Source organism: Pipra filicauda, unplaced genomic scaffold, assembly GCF_003945595.2.
Source record: "Pipra filicauda isolate LSUMZ 115617 unplaced genomic scaffold, ASM394559v2 scaffold319_size1146426_pilon, whole genome shotgun sequence".
Lineage (NCBI taxonomy): Eukaryota > Metazoa > Chordata > Aves > Passeriformes > Pipridae > Pipra > Pipra filicauda.
In genome coordinates this window covers 1,056,993-1,073,022 of record NW_024104442.1, presented here as the reverse complement: position 1 = coordinate 1,073,022, position 16,030 = coordinate 1,056,993, and the positions used below count along the sequence as shown (strand labels likewise).

Sequence of the window (16,030 nt, the reverse complement as noted above, 5' to 3'; positions counted from 1 at the left end):
CCTTCCGGGCATGGAGAAGAACCAGTGGAGATCCTGCAGGATGAAGAGCATCCTCCACATTCTTCAGCAGGGACCAAGGCATCCACCCTGCTTTGCAGATCTCAGTCATGGGAAATGGCAGAGGGATGATGACAATAAAACAAAACAAACAGGCAATTGGGCTATTGGAGAGAAATTAAAGTGTGCTGAGGGTAATGGACTGAGAAATAATCTTATCGGGGCTGGGAGGTATCAGCTACCAGCAAAGGGTATATTTTATATTTGTCTTTTAAATAAATGTTATTTGCTACCTGTGCTCTCAGTGAGGAAGGGATCTGACTGAGGGGTCTGGTCCCAGACAGGGAGAACCTGGACATCAGCCTTCTCTGAACATTTTCCTTCTGTCTCTTTCCCAGAGGGCTCAATTTTTCCCACTGAAGTGACATGAGAAACAAATGCAGACAAGAGACCTGGACCTGCTGGAGCCAGAGCCTGCAGCAGCACACAGTCCAGCCCTCAGTCTGCTCCCAACCTCTTTAGGTTCATCAGAATCACAAGCTGAGCTGCCTCTCCTGAGACGAGGAGGAAAGCTGGGCAGACAGAGGCTTGTGGCATCAGGAGGCACAAGATCTCCTTCCCCATCTGCACCCATTGGTCAGGGTGAAGCAGAGCTGCATGGGCCATGGCTCCTCTGCCACTGCAAAGGCTAAAGACTGGGCTAAGGACTGACTGCAGCACCACATCAGTCCCATCAGGACCAGCAGTTGCCCTCAAGCCTCTGTCTGTCTGCAGGTGACTCAGGAAATGAGGATAAAAAGAGATCATGCACAAGTAGATGATCCCTTTGCAATACTTTCCTGAAGGTTAACCCGACTGTCTGGGAGGTATTCGGAGGGCTCACTCCTCCCCATCCCCTTCAGCATGTCCATCGCAGTCACTGGTGAATCACTGTCCCACCAGCTCTGGGAGGGTGAACTCCTGCTCTCCCTGCACATCCAGAGGCACTGGCCATGGCCATTCCCAGGCTGCTGGGGATATGGCCAAGCTCTGAACCACATCACCCCATGTGCAGTTAAACACCGAAAGCTCAGGGGCTCCCTAACTCGTGTCCACCGGAGAGGTGTACAGGGAGAGGGAGGGATGGCAGCCCCAGGACAGGCAGCCAAGCCCCCATCCTGCCCTGGACCAGGGGGTGTCCGCAGACAGAGCCCTCCTTGTTCGCTGGGGCTGCAGCTCCTCTTGCCCACATTTATCGCCTGTGAATGAACTTTCCAGCACTCTGCTCAGGCTGCCCGGAGCCCCTGGGCGAGGGGCCCTGCTGTGGGCTGGCTCCCCGGGAGCCTGGGCACCCCGGCAGCCCCCAGTGCGGTGTGGAAGTCCAGCTCCCACCCGGCTAATTCAATAAGTCACAGATACCATGACTTCATAAGGCACAGAGGCTCCACAGCTATTAGGGGAATTGGCAGCGGGGGGAGGAGCAGCTGAAATGGAGAAGGGATGGAGACGGGGAGGGTGGAGAGGGGGAAGCTAAGACAAGCAGCAGAACAAAACATCCCATAAATCATGAGGAGCTGCTGAAATACCAGAACAAATGACCCCATAGCTTGGCCATTGTTCCCGAGCGAGGGCTTAAAGCGCTCCCAGTCGAGACAAAGCGCCTTGCGTTTCGTTTCAACACCGCGCCAGCCCAGCCGGGACCTGTGCTCGGCACAGCCGGGCTGGGGGAGGCTCTGCTCCACCCCAGCTCCGTGGTGGGACCTCCAGGATGAAGGTGAAGCTCTCAGCAAGGCTGGCTGCCCCACAGCAGCCGCTGCCAACATGGTGCCCACAGCTCAGCCTGCCCAGAGCATTTCCTTGCTCCCAGGTGTCCCCACACCTCCCTAGCTCTGCCACTCTCCTCTTCCGCTGAAAGGCTCAGGGCCTCATCTTCCTTCTCGTTTTCCCCTGCTCAGGCTAACAGCTTCCTGGTCTGGGAAGAGAAAGGGCTCCAGGATGTCTTCTCTGGAGTAAGACAGCTCGAGCAGGGCTGTGAAACCTGGAGGAGCTCTGAGCCCACTGTCTCTATGGTGCTGCTCCTCTTTGCCTCCCAAAAGTTGCTGACAATTCACTTTGTGCAGGTTGCCCCTGACAAGGGGACAATTGTCATGCAGAGAGTCCTGGGGACACTCCCAGATGGCCTTGGAGTGCTGCAGGACCTGAGCTGTGCAGTAGCAGCTCTCCCAGACACTGGATCAGAGTTGGAAGGATCCAGCACCTCCCATAGGCCCTGCAGTCCCACCAGGACCACGGCACTTGGGTCCAGAAGGCGAGGGGGGGCAGGGCATCCATGCTGCTCACCCACATCTGCCACTGCAGCAATGGCAGGAGACTGAGCAGTGCCAGGCACCTCCAGAGCGTGGATTCCATGCCCAGCAATCCAGGGAGAACTTCCACACCATGCGGGACCACTTAAAGGGGAAATATTATACTATGAAATTTTTAACAAATTTCATGAAAACAGTTTCCTTATAAAACTTTTGCCTTGCAACTAAACCCAAAGCACCGGGCAGAGGACAGCAACACCTGCGTGTGCCACCTCTACCAACCAGATGGTGCCAACGCGGGTCCTGCGTCTGGTGGCTTCTGCCCACTTGGCACCTTCCAGCTGGGCCTCTGTGCTCTGCACTGGGGGCAGATCCCTGCGCATCCCAGTTCTCGGCAGCGGGGAAGCGAGGAGCTGGGATCCAGCACCGTGCCAGGGCTCAGGCAAGAACACAAGCTGCAGGCAGGGCTGAGCCCGAGGCGGCCGCCTGTCGCCAACCACCAGACACGCGGCTGCCAGCGCGGCCTCGGCGCTCGTGGTGGGCAGCCAAGGAGCAGAACCGAGATAACGGGATGGGGGAGAGAGGAATGCGCCGCATTTTTCCTGAGCCACCAAGGGAATTGGCTATTCTGACCGTGGATTGCAGGGAGGCTGTCTGACAGGAACAACTCCAGGAGCCGAAATAGGAAAAACAGCCAGTAAGCAAAGGAAAAGAAAACAGAGAGAAATCAGGCTGAACAAGGGTTGAGTATGAGGAAAGGAGTGTGGGTGGAAGGCAAGCAGAGGAATAAATGGAAGAAGGAAAACTAGGGCTAGAGGTGGGGAAGGAAAAGGATGCCAGGAGAACAAACCTGCCAATGCTGAGACTCCCGATGAGCACCGGAGCTGGAAGGATGTGAGAGGGAACAGAGGCTCCCAGCTCTGCACACACAGGAGCAAATCAGGGATCACAGTCCTTTTATTGGATTAAGCCTCGCTTAAGAGGGAAGATAAACGTGGAGCATATCTCAGGTGACAGGCACAAGAGGAGAGGAGGCCTCAGTTCACTCTAAGTGGGGAGAACGGGGATTGCTGGAGTTTTGCCTATAGGGCAGTGCGAGGTCTCCACAGGAGTCACCAGCTTTCACCTTCTTCACCCCAACAGCAGAAGGCAATGGGCTTCAACTCAAGAGTAGTCTTGTGCTGTTTAGGTTTGGGAGCTAGATTAGGATTCCAGACTAGCAGAAAGCAGAGCTTTAATCAACCAGACCCCCAAACCCTCCCTTGTCTCAGTTAGCAGATTTTGCCTCATTTGCAGCACACCCTGCGAGCCCTGGCACAGACCATCCAGCAAAGACAAGGAGAAGGGAATTAGCAAACCTGGACAAAACCAGACATGTGCAGCCCCCAGGTTTCTCCCCCAAGATTGGGAAAGATCCCTGCAATGCTTCTCTCCAGGCACCTCCCAGCAGCAGGACAGCGGCTCACGGGAGCAATGGGCTGAGGTGATCGGGCACATTCACAGCCTAAACACTGGGGACTTTGTGGGGCTGGCTTTAAAAAAAACACCCTAAAAAAGCCTAATAATGAAGTATTTATTTCAGTAAACAACATATGAATGAAAGAAGTGTTTTCTCAATACTTCACTTTTTCCTCTGCCTTCTCTCCCTTCCCCCCAGCAATTTTGTTTTTAATAAGTGGAACTAACGAGGCTTCGCTCGCTGCCGGCCGAGCTGGGGAGCAGGACCGTGCTCCGCTCGCCTGGTGCAGCACATGAACATGCGCCGTGGGAATAAAGCCTGCCTTGTGCCCGGGGGGAACACGACCCATCAGCGTGGCCCAACCAGGGAGATGTGCTTTGATGGACACACGGACTGTGAGAACTGCCATGGGAGCAGCCCTGAGCTTTTGGGTAGGCAGCACAGGACATCCAGCACCTCCTTTATTGTGGCAGCAAATAAACTGCATCCCCTGGCCCAGGGACTCTGGCCCAAGGTGTCCCCAGGGACTGGGAAAAGGGCCAAGGGGAGCTGAAGGCATCTCTGTCCCATCCTACCTGGCTGTGCTCAGGCAGCCACTGTGACACTGAACAGCTCCTTCTCTGCTACCTTGGCTCCATCCAGCCCTACCTGAGCACCTGAATAACTGGGACACTGGAAAACTGGCTCAGTTTGCCCTGTGTGGGGATGCTTTGGAAGGAATTTCAAGCAGGAAACACTAATTGCTGCCCCAGACTGACACAAAGCAAAGGGAACTGAAGATGTTTGGCTTCTCTACCTCCTCCTTGGCAATAGGTAACAGCAGGTTGAGGAGCCCTCCCTTGCCTTCAGGCCTTGGGGTTATGATAGGCAGGATACTCAGGAGCTGCTGATTTGGAAAAAAATGGTCCATCGCTTTTCCATGGCCCTCCAGCCCATGTGGGGTGAGCTGAACCCATCACACACAGTGTGGGTGTTCACCTCTGCACAGAGGTAAGGGAAAGGATGCAGTGGTGGCCCTGGGTTATAAATACAGACAAATTTGATGCAAGTATTTGCTCTGGAAGACAAATGAGTCACCTGTAGATTGGTCAGGGCGTGAGCCATGTTTTCCATCCGCCACAGCCCAGGATGGTTTGGAGAGACTATCTGAGGATGCTGATCCCACTGTGATGGGCACAGATCCCTGGTGACATACAGGGAACACAGAGAAAAGCTGTTCACACCAGGGAAAAGGCCAGGGGATCCCTTTGGACGTCTTGGCTGCAGAGGAGGTTGAAAAAAGCCTCTGAATTGCCTTGCCAAGGAAACGTGCGCAGGAAAGGGAAATGTGGGCCAGGCACAGGCACGGCTGGAGGTGCAGGATGCCCTGTGGAGCAGCAGCACTCCAGGATTCCTGTGCAGGTGCCACAGCTACTCTTTGGGAACAAAATTCCTGCACTGTAACAACTCAGCTAAGACTGCTCCTGGGTGTCTGCTTAACCACGGCAAGGAGGAAAGGAGGAGGAAGAAGCACGCTGAGATGGTTGGGAGCAGGCGGTGGGCAGGGTCCCCTCCTTGTCATGGTGCCCCCTCCTCTGTGCCCTGCTGGCACCTGAACCCCAGCACCCCGACCCACCTCAGCCTGGCTGCCAGGCTGGATGTCTGATCCAGCTCAAGGTGTCTCCAGCCACAGATAAAACCCGCAGCTGCAGTCTGGGTATCATCCTTGGCCGGGCCACCCGTGCCTGTGTCCCTGCAGGAACAGGGACATTGGGTCCATCTCTCAGGCCTTGCAGCCTCCAACTCCAGTGATGGCACATGGAAAACCAAAAGCAAAGGCCATCCCTCTTCACCCAGAGCTCATTTCCAAGCTGGTTTACAAAATGCCTTTAAAAGAGCATCATCTCCCGCTGCTGCGAGTCGCTGCTGCACAAGGTGCTTTGCCAAACACAAGACAGATGGTTTCCCCCAGGAAAATGCTATGGAGTGAGGGAAAATGTACCACAAATATCCCCTGACAGGGCTAAACTGGGATCTGAGGGCTTCAAAGAGACATTTAAAGGGAGGAAGGAGATTTGCTGACTTCTCATGCTTGTTTGTTATGAATAAAGACAAACTTTGATTGTTTTTAATGAGCTCTTTGCTTGTTTTCCTATTTGCTACACTACAAATTCACATATTTGTCTATCTGGGAGATGGAGAGTAATTGCAGACCAGGTTTCCTGATGACACCGTCTTAGCAAAGGGAGGCAAGTTCTGCAAGTGAAGGAAGAAGCAGTCTGTCCCCAAATATCCTGAATTCTTTGTCTGGTTCATTAATACCTAGTGAGCTTTGATGCCCAACGAACCTCACAGATAAAGGAAGCCTTTGAGGAGGGTTCCACAACCTCACACTGAAGTGTTAGAACACACAATAGATGCCAGAAAGATCTCCAAAAAAAGCAGGGAAAATGAAAACCAAACTTGACATTCTTGCAATTTCTAAGCATTTCTTTTTTTATTCCTTTTTCCTTCTTTTTTTTCTTTTCTTTTTTTTTTTTAAAGTTTTACCCTCCTTTATCCATCTAAGGAAGCAGAAAGCAATGCAATTCCCAGCTCTTTTAAATCTCCTTAGCAGGTCACCTCTAACACTGGGAAGGTTGACTGTGATCTGCTTCCAAGACTATTGCATCAGAGCTCAGAAACCCAGGATAGGGAAAGGAAGGTTTGGGAAGGGAAGGTTTGAGAAGGGAAGGTTTGGTAAGGTTTGGGAAGGGAAGGTTTGGGAAGGGAAGGTTTGGGAAGGGAAGGTTTGGGAAGGTATGGGAAGGGAAGGTTTGGGAAGGTATGGGAAGGGAAGGTTTGGGAAGGTATGGGAAGGGAAGGTTTGGGAAGGTATGGGAAGGGAAGGTTTGGGAAGGTATGGGAAGGTTTGAGAAGGGAAGGAAGGGAAGGCAAGGCAAGCACCAGTGGTGATGTTTGCCAGAGGTTATGTGCTCATGTGCCCCAGCACACACACAGTTCCAACACCCACGTGAACCCTGAAAGACTCTCATGGTTCAGTTTGTGGGGTCTCCTTCAACCTCCCAAGGAAAGAGCCCCTGGGGCTCCTCACTGCTCCCTGCACTGGGCAAGGGGGATGCTCTGGGGGGATACCCTGGGGCAGCCTCTGCAGCAGGTGGAGGGGTTTGAAGGGGTGTTGTCCCATGGGACATGGCTTCCACAGGGACAGAGAGATGCAGCAGAGGGGAAAGGGGACAGGAGGGGGACTGGAGAGGCAGGAGCTCCTTCCCCCAGCCCTGTCCTGCAGCTCTTACCATTCAATGCTCAGAGACCTGGGCCGGAATGCAGACAGCTCGGCCGAGGCATACTCAGCTTTCCTTCTCTTCTCCTGCTTCTGCTTCACCGACAAGCGGTGGGCAAACCTAGCGAGGCTGCTCTCCGACCTGGGGAGGGGAGAGGAGAGGCGTTAATGGCACTGAAGTGCCCAGCTCCCAGTGGCACATCTGTGGAGATGCTCAGCACTGAAAGGAGGGGGCTCCCAGAGGGTCAGTGGCACAGGGAAGCAGAAGAGCAGCAGGTTTAGCATTCTTTGAGCAGGACAGGACCAGCACAGACCCATGTTTGCCAACTGAAGGTGCAGTCTGGCAGGTTGAGAGCACCAGGTCCTGCTCCCTTGCAGCAAAATCACCTCCCCAGGCTTTGCATTCCTGCTCAGACTCCAACTGATGATGGGCAATGCTGGAGAAACAGCCCAGCATTGTTGGTGGAGAGAATCAAAACTGACCCCTGCCTTGGCCACACACTCCTTCAGAGAAACCCTGAAGCCCCTGTGGCCTCCCAGCTGGGGCTCCCAGACACTGGGACAGCTTCCCTGAGGAGGACTGACACAGAAACCAGCTCACACTGGAGAGGTGTCAGAGGAGAAAACAGAAATGTGTGGGAGCAAATGGGTTCAACTGAAGGACCCATCTGTGCTAATAAAGCCCCTTCCCACCAGGTGGGATGTCCCAGACATCCCTGGGACCTGGGAAAAGAGCATCTGCAGGCTCTGGGAACATGCTGCACACCCCTCTCCACTCCAACCCTCTCCAGAGGAGAGCTGATGTTCCAAGGCACATCTGCACCGTCTCCAAGCCCAGTGGCAGAGAACTGGCACTGAGGTTTGCTCAGGAGGCACCTGCCTTGCAGAAACCTCCTTTCCTCTCCCTCTCCCTCTCCTTCTCTTCTCTCTCTCCTTCTTCCTTTCCTCTCCTTAAACCAAACCAAATACCTCCAAAAAAAGAAAGAAAAAGCAAAGGTATTTCTCAGAACTTAGAGCTCCCTGCCTTTCCTCACAATAATTAAGCCAGCCCCAGCCAGCTAACAGTTTTTTCCCTGATACATTTTAAACACAGACATCTTCAATTCATTAACTCTGGTTATTGATTTATTTTTCAGCTTATGAATTGCTGTTGCTGGGGATAGGGTGGAGACAGCTTTCTGGAGAGGGCTCTTGTCTCTGCAGTCACTGCCGGCAAAGAGCCGCTCAGACCTTCCAGGGTCATTCTTTACATTCTTGAGAAGAAATCCTACTTTGATGTAAATGATGAGGTTTGCCTTAAAAGAAACCCAGCAAGAAACCCAAACCCCAGCTTTCCTCCACTCGCACCCGGAGGAAGAGGTGATGAAGAGGAGCCCAAGGAGCAGAGCCCAGCACCAACACTGTGCCCAGCACCTCGCTCTCCCTTGATGTGGTATCAGAGCTCAGCTGCCATGGATAAGAACCCCACTTGTGGAAGGGTGAGGGGCGGGCATGGAGCCAATGCTCTGCAGCACTGGCATGGTGTGGACCCCAGGGTGAGCAGGACTGACCCCCAGGAATGGGGCTGGGTGCTGGGAACAGGTGCTGCTGGGTTCCTATAGCACCTCCTTGGTGCCATTTGACTGTTCCTGCCCGCTTTTCACCCACCCAGGAGAGGCTCCTGCCACCCTGCAGCTCCAGCTGAAGGGATGCTGGGGGTGTTGACCTCATGAGATTTGGGGACTGCCTGGAGAACGCTGCCCTGTTTGTTGCACTTGCCCCATCCTCACCACACTCCCTGCACCATTACAGCCACCCCTCCCAAATTGGTCCCCAGCAGGAATGAGGTGCTGGGAAATCCCAGCCCCCCTGCATGGATTCAAGAAGGCAGCAACCCCCATGACAAACAAGTGCCTCTGTGGTGCCAGTATGTGCCTCTTGCAATGACCGCCACTGGGACAATGACACACTCAGGAGGTTTACCTGGATCTGCCCGAGCAGGGAGGGAGCAGCCACTGCATCCTTCAAGTTGGACAGAGCCAACAGCATCTGCCAAGAAGAGCTGGTGGGGGAAAAGAGGGCAACAGGGCTGAGGATGAAGGAGAGTTAGTCCTTGGGTCAGGTGTGCTGGTGGGGCTGGAGAAGCCACCTGGGAGCTCAGGAACATGTGGCCTTGCTGTGACTCCCTAATCATGGCATCAAAGGGAAGGCACAGGGAGAAAGGCGATGGATGCCCAGGGCATGTGCTGCCTAGATCTGCCTGACACAGGACAGGCAAGCCAGGCCACATACAAGCCAGAAGTTGATCAAGAATCTTGGGGTGCTGCTTTCACCCCCCAGAGCAACCTTCCAGCCTGCCAGCCACCACCTCCAGCTGCTCATAGCCCCGTGAGAGGAGACAGCCGTGAGGGCTCTGATAGGCCGGCACCTCCCCCTTGAGAGCTGTCAGCAACTCATCCAGCCATGAACCAGCCTCCTCTCACCTCTGCCAGCCCCAAAAGCTCCAGCAGAAGCATCACTAATTAGAAGCCAGGAGCACATTACAGATCATCTGGCTATTTATACAGAGCTGCTTTACATAAACTGTGCTGCAGAAGGGGGAATGAATCATACCTGCTCTGCCGTGACTGCAGCCTGCTCTGCCCCTCTCCCCTCGCCCCACCGAGGCCCTGTTTGTGGTCAGCTCCCCTGAGCTCCTCTGCTGGGGCTACTCCCACTCCCTAGGATCAAGGTGCTCCCAGGGTCAGGATGGTCCCAGGGTGGGGATGTTCCCACAGCTCTGGGCATTGTGCCCAGGTCTGGGCTCTGTGGTGTTGAGCCTCTAACATGGGGGATGCTGCCAGGACCACCCTTCTGCTTCCCAAGCGCTTTCCAAACACTAATAGATGCCCCTATCCCTTGAGAAAGGTCAGCATTAGGGATTTTAAGGGAAACTGAGGCATGAAGACGCTGTGCAGGTGAGACAGGTTCCCTGTGGTTGGCAGCATGCATCCCTTTGTGTGCTTCACTGAAGACTTCTCTGCCTTCCCCCACCAGTACCACACACTCAGCACCACAAGTGCTGCTCTGGGCAACAGGCAGCCCCAGGGAGCCACTGTCACCTTGAGTCAGCTTCATGGCAGCTGTGGGATGGGGACAAGGCCAGCACTGCCCCCCCAGCCCTGCCACTGCGCGGCACTGCTCCAGGTCCAGCCGGGCAGGATCCGGACTCACCTGCCCAGCCCTCCAGCAGAAGCAGCATCTCTGCAGCAGCTCTGTATTGGCATGGTCAGGGCTTGGCAGATCTAGCTGGCACCTGCCAAGGCTCTGTGGCAGTGCCTGCACCCTAAGGGGACTTGCCAAGGCTCCGTGGCAATCCCTGCACACCGAGGGGACACACGGGAAAAGCCATCAATTGGAACACCAACCACAGTGCTGGGGAGAACTGTCTCCTGACAACCAGAGAAGGTTGTTCAGCAACTGTGCTGTATCATAAATCACACCTCTATGACTTGCCATCTGTCAGCCAGATTACACATGTTCAGAGTCCCATGTCAGTGTTTAAGTCAGAACACAGCATCTTTCTCCCAGAAATAATTATTGGTGCTGAAGGCTCTTGCAGAAATACCCATCATCAGCCCTTCCATCCAAAGCTCTGGACAGAACAGAGCTGGCATTCCCAGAAGGCAGGACCACTGCTGCGGCACAGAGATGCACAACCTCCATGTGACATGTCCCCCATAAACCCCCTGCTTCAGGCACATGGGGGGTGGCAGGGTCGGACATAGCGAACCCCCCACCCTGGCACCAGGCATGGCACCCAGCACCCCGCACAGAGCAGGCAGGGGCAGCCAGAAACGGAGGCTGCTGCTGAAGGGAGATGGGGACAGTGCTGTCCCCAGCCTGGTGTGCACTGAGGGCCCTGGAGTGTCCAACTAGGATGAGCAAAGGGTGCCCAGAGCAGCACTCAGACCCCAGCCTGGCCAAGGGGGCAGAGATGGGCCCAGCGCAGGGCACAGCTCCCACAGCCCTGATGTGCTGTGTGTGCCACCAGCCTGTGCCCATCTCTTCATCCTACACGTTTTCTGGGAGTCCAACCCCACCATGGGCAGCTGCCGAAGCCCCTGGTCTGCCAAGGCAGTGGGGACACAGGCAGAGCACGGACACGGTGGGCTGGCAGCCTGTCCCCATCCTGTCTGTGGCTCAGGCAGCTTGCTGAGCCAGCTCAGGACACAGCATCCCAGCACAGAAATCCCTCAGCTGCCCTCTGGGATGAGGACAAGGGGCTGAAGTGCCACCCTCCGCCCCCTCACCGGCCAGGCAGGCGGATAAGCAGTGACATTTCCCAAAGCTCAGCACAGAAATACACAGGGACTGGATTCATCCCCCTGGCTTCACCCTCTGGGCACAGGCGTGAATCCGGCCGGGGGCTCGCAATGCCTCACCACCACTTCCCCCGTGCCACAAATGGGAAGTGATGACAAGCAAAATCCTGGTCCCCTCCGCTCTGCATCCCTCCCTCCCCTGAGGTGCCCCTGGAGGAACACCGTGGGCTGATCTGCTAAGAAGCCTTTCGGCAGTTCGCAGCCGGCGATGCCCGGGGTGCCAGCGTGTCACCTCACCCAGTGCTGGCACAGTACGACTCGGCCGTGCCACGGCCAGAGCTGCAGGGAGACCGTGGTCCTGGCAGGCACAGCTGCACCGACCTGTGGGTGAGGGATGACCGAGGTCACCAGAGTGCCAGTCCAGGCACCAGCCCCGGCAACACCTCTGCTCCACCAACACACTCAGTCAAAGCCCTGCCCACCTCACGGGCACCAGCCAGCCATCCCTCAGTGATGAAGATAGCACATCCAGGCAGGAATAGTTCCCACTTGTTGCACGCCTTAGCCTGAGACTTGGGAGTCAGCACGTGCCTGTACATGGCTCTGAACTAACCCAGCTCCAGGCAGGCAGCTCCCAGCCTCTTCCATCAGCACAGACAACAGTCCCGGGATGAGCCATGGGGTGGCTGTGGGCAGCCCAGGTACTTGGCAGCAAGGAAACAGGCAGCGTTTCAGCTGGTCCTCCCTCCTTTGGGAGCAGCCACTGCACAAACAGCTTAGAGCTGAGCTTATCCCCACGGGCATCCTGGCTGCAGCCAGCCTTGAGAAGGTGGCTGTGCCTGGGGTGAGCAGGGCTGGAAGCACATAGCCCTGCGCTCCCCGCAGCCACGGGGTTTGGCTCCTGGCAGTCTTATTTGCACAGGTACAGTTGAAATAAAATAGAGGGAAAACAAAGCTGGAAAGGTACTTCCCGAGCAGGCAGCAGTCTTTCAGGAGAGGGGGGTTTTGGAAAGGGGAGACTCGTGGCCATGGGCATGCAGTCACAGACCCCGGTCACAGACCCTGCTCACTGGCAGCACGCTTCCCACTGCCCACGGCTCCGTCATGAGTGTGCCGCCAAGGCAGCAGCCGGGACAGGACCCCCAGGAGCCGTGCACAGCGGTGCCGTGCAGGGAGAGATGCCCGGGAGCGGCGCGAGCGATGCTCACTCACCTGTACAGCCTCTGCTCCCTTCCCTCCCGGCTCTGCCGATCACCCACTGCTGGAGCAGCAGCTCATCCAAGAGTGGCTCTTCATGACAGTCCCTGTCCCCTCTAGGCACACTCCCATCCCGGCCGGGGTCCCCTGCTCCCACCCGTCGCCCGACCTCCTCAGCCGCCGCCTCCGCTTCCCTCACCCATCACCTCAGGTTTCTCGTTTGCTCTGTGCTTGGCTCTTTTTTTTCCTCTTTTTTTTTTTCCTCCCAATCTTGTTTCTATAGAAACAAGATTAGCAGAGGGGGAAATAAAACAGCCCCATGTGACTCAGATTCCGACACTGAAGAATCTCCTGGTTGCGCTCGCCGCGGCTTTACATAACCACGAGGCTGTGCGGGCTCAGCCAGGGGGACTGGGCTCGAACAGGGCACCTGGCTCAGTCAGGGGGGACAGGGATCAATCAGGGAGGGCCAGGCTCACATGAGAGGGGGATCAGGCTCAGGTGAGAGGGATCAGGCTCAGGTGAGGAGTACCAGGCTCAACTGTGGAAGGACCACCAGACAGAAGGCAGTGATGCCTCACCTCCGCTGGCACTGGGCTTGCTGTGACACTCCTGATGCTACAACATGGCACCAAACCCCACTGCCATCCCCAGAGGACACTGTGAGACCCTGTCACCCTGCATGGCCCTGCTTCGCTACCTGTTGCCATTGAGAAAGGGAGAAAGCAAAGGCAGGGATCCTGAAAACTGCCCTGAGTGCCACCAAAACCTCTGGGGTCCCCAGGTGAGCTTTGGAGGAGGAAGCCCCAAGACCCCTCATGCTGCCAGGCCGTCCTGCCCCTGCCCTCACCACTCAGGAAAGTGGTTTTGGCCACTGATCTCAAATCTTCATGGATTCATTGGTGAGCTGCAGACAGCCATGTACTCCATGCTCTGGACGTTCCTCCTCCTGAGTCTCCTAAATTCACGAGCGATGTCTGTTGCTGGGGCACACAAACCATAGATTGAGCTCTTCCACCACTGTTTTGGTGACCAGTAGGGGACAGTGCTCACAGGCACTTCCCAAGCCCAAAGGGGTGCTGCACACCTGAGCTCCAGGTGAGCTGGGAAGCACTGAGGACCCTGTCTGAAGCCATCCCCCGTGTGTTCCTAAGCTCCAGAACAGATTCTGACTGCACGTGGCCATTGCTGCCTGCCAGGATCACACACTCAGGGCTTCTGTCGATGATCTCCCGTGTCTGTTTGGGACACTGCCCTTCTGCTGCACCTCGAGGGGGCTCACCCCCTACTCCCCAGGTGCTGCCCAGGGCTAAAAAAGAAGCAGAGTGACTTTTTACTTAATCAAACAGTGATAGGACAAGAGGAAATGGTTTTAAACTAAAAGAGGACAGATTTAGATTAGATGTAAGGAAGAAATTCTTCCCTGTGATAAGGGTGGTGAGGCCCTGGCATAGGTTGCCCAGAGAAGCTGTGGCTGCCCCATCCCTGGAAGTGTCCAGGACGGGGCTTGGTGCAACCTGGGCTAGTGGAAGGTGTCCCTGCCCATGGCAGGGGCGTGGAACAAGATGAGCTTTAAGGTCCCTTCCAACCCAAACCATTCCATGATTTCTGTAATTCTATGAAAAGGGAATCTGGGGTGATGTCCTGCCAGAACACAGCAGTGAGGTGCCTTCCCCACAGAGCAGCCCAGGACCTCAGCTGGGTTTGCAGGGCGGCAGAGCATCCCAGGAGGTTGCGCTCATCAACTGAAGGGCTGGGCATTGGCTTATCCACAGCTTCACCAAGTCCCTGGCTTTCCTTTGGGACTTCAGTGTCCCACTTCTCAGGTTGACTCAGCCGTGATTGGTTGGTGAGCTCTGTTATTGTCACAGCCCCAGGCCTGCCCATGGGCTATGACATAGGACACCCCTCCCCCCCCCCCCCCAGCCGTGCTGGTGTTCAACAAGGGCTCATTTACCTCCCTGGCGGGCTCAGGATGGATCAGAGAGAGCGACAGAGCAGCTCTGGGTGCCCACAGTTTGAGCAAGTGATGAATTTGAACATATCCACCCGACCAAACTTTTCCATGAGTTATCTCACTGGGCTGGGGAGCAGCATGATGTGCCAAGCTTGGGTGATGCTGCAGAGAAGGAGCCAAAGGCTTGTGCAGTCCTGAGGGGATGAGCTCTGCCAGGGTGCTGCCTCACCCACCTGCCAAGGGCATGGCTTCTCAACCCAAACCAGACAGTCTGGTGGGACCCAGCCAAGCTGGGGGTGCCTATTTTGACCTCATGAGAAGGGTGCTCAAGGGGAGGACAGCTGGACAGCAGGCTGAGGCTTCCTGAGGCCAGGGAGGGAGACTGTGGGGATGCTGCAGATGGGGAAAGAGTGGCAGGAGTTGTATGAGAGGGTAAAGAAAGAAGGTAGAGGTCTCAACAAAAGGGAACAAGAAGAGGTGTCTGCAGCTCTGGACAAGTTGATCCTGAGACCCCGAAGCACTCCTGCCCGTGCCACAGCACAGCTCAGCATGAGCCATCTCTGATTTCCCTGTAGCAGTAAAGGAGAGATGGGTCAGAACTGCAGTCCCCCAGTAACCACAGTCCAGGGCAGCCCCTGCACTGGCCCAGCACAGAGAGCTCACTTGGGACTTGGGGAAGGGATTTTTGTAACAGTAAATCTCTCAGTGGTCACTGACATTTGCCAGATATTGGGGGGCATAATCAGTGCCCCAAGACTGTCAGTGAGTGCTGCTCTGCCAAGGCTGGCTCTTCACAGGCTGAGCAAGCACCGGGACTGATGCTGGGCTGGCCTCCCTGGGAAGAACCAAGCTGGATGCTGCAGGACCTGGCTCTGCAGCCAGGAGCCAGGCAGAGCAGACGGGATCCTCTATTTAAAGTCTGATAACAGGGTCACAAAAACTTCCGCCAGCAAAAGCACTTGGATACCTCAATCTAATTATAGCTGGCATTATCAGGCTGCATTACAATTAGCAAGTCAGTGGCCAGTCTCTATTTCTGGTCTGCAACACAAGGCGGGTCAGTGTTCCCAAGGATGAAGGAGAAGGGAAGCAGGGGCAGAAGGACGGAGATACCTCGCGGTGTGTTTAAATAAGCAGCACAGCTGCTTCCGAGGGCCGTGCAAAGGCAGGGTTTATTTGGAGGGTGTTTACGGGGAAGGCCAAGGAGAGAAACACAACCCATCCCTTCAGCACAGTCTCTGCCAGTCATTGGGGGCAGCTCGTGACTCTGTGCCCCCTCGCTGCCCTCACTCTTCAGGTGGACTCCGATGTCCCACCAGACCCTGGAGCAGAATCGTGATCTGTCTTTTCATAGAATTAAGGTTGGAAAAGCCCTCTAAGATCATAAAGCCCATTCACTCCCTCAGCACTACCAAGGCCACCACTAAACCACCCAAGTGCCACATCTACATAATTTTTAAATCCCTCCAGGGATGGTGACTCCACCCACTGCCTGGGGCAGCTGTGCCAGGGCCTGACCACCCTTCTAGTGAAGAAATTTTCCCTAATATCCAATCTAACCTTTTCTGAGCTATTTGGAAACCAGATTAA

General features: G+C 55.4%; 1 protein-coding gene across 6 annotated transcripts in view; it reads right to left on the bottom strand.

Annotated features, from left to right (window-relative positions):
* The window catches only part of LOC113996710 (ankyrin repeat and fibronectin type-III domain-containing protein 1-like), a 192,826-nt gene that overhangs the window by 34,192 nt on the left and 142,604 nt on the right, over positions 1-16,030 (bottom strand). For 2 of the 6 annotated variants that reach the window (XM_027737923.2, XM_027737919.2), the window contains exon 5: positions 7,017-7,145. The exons of 2 other annotated variants lie outside the window; for them this stretch is intronic. In XM_027737923.2, the coding sequence (XP_027593724.1) occupies positions 7,017-7,145 (129 nt within the window). Of the gene's footprint in view, positions 1-7,016; positions 7,146-8,965; positions 9,183-12,498; positions 12,732-16,030 lie in introns of those variants that run through there. 2 more of the 6 variants (XM_027737925.2, XM_027737924.2) reach the window with 2 other exon arrangements.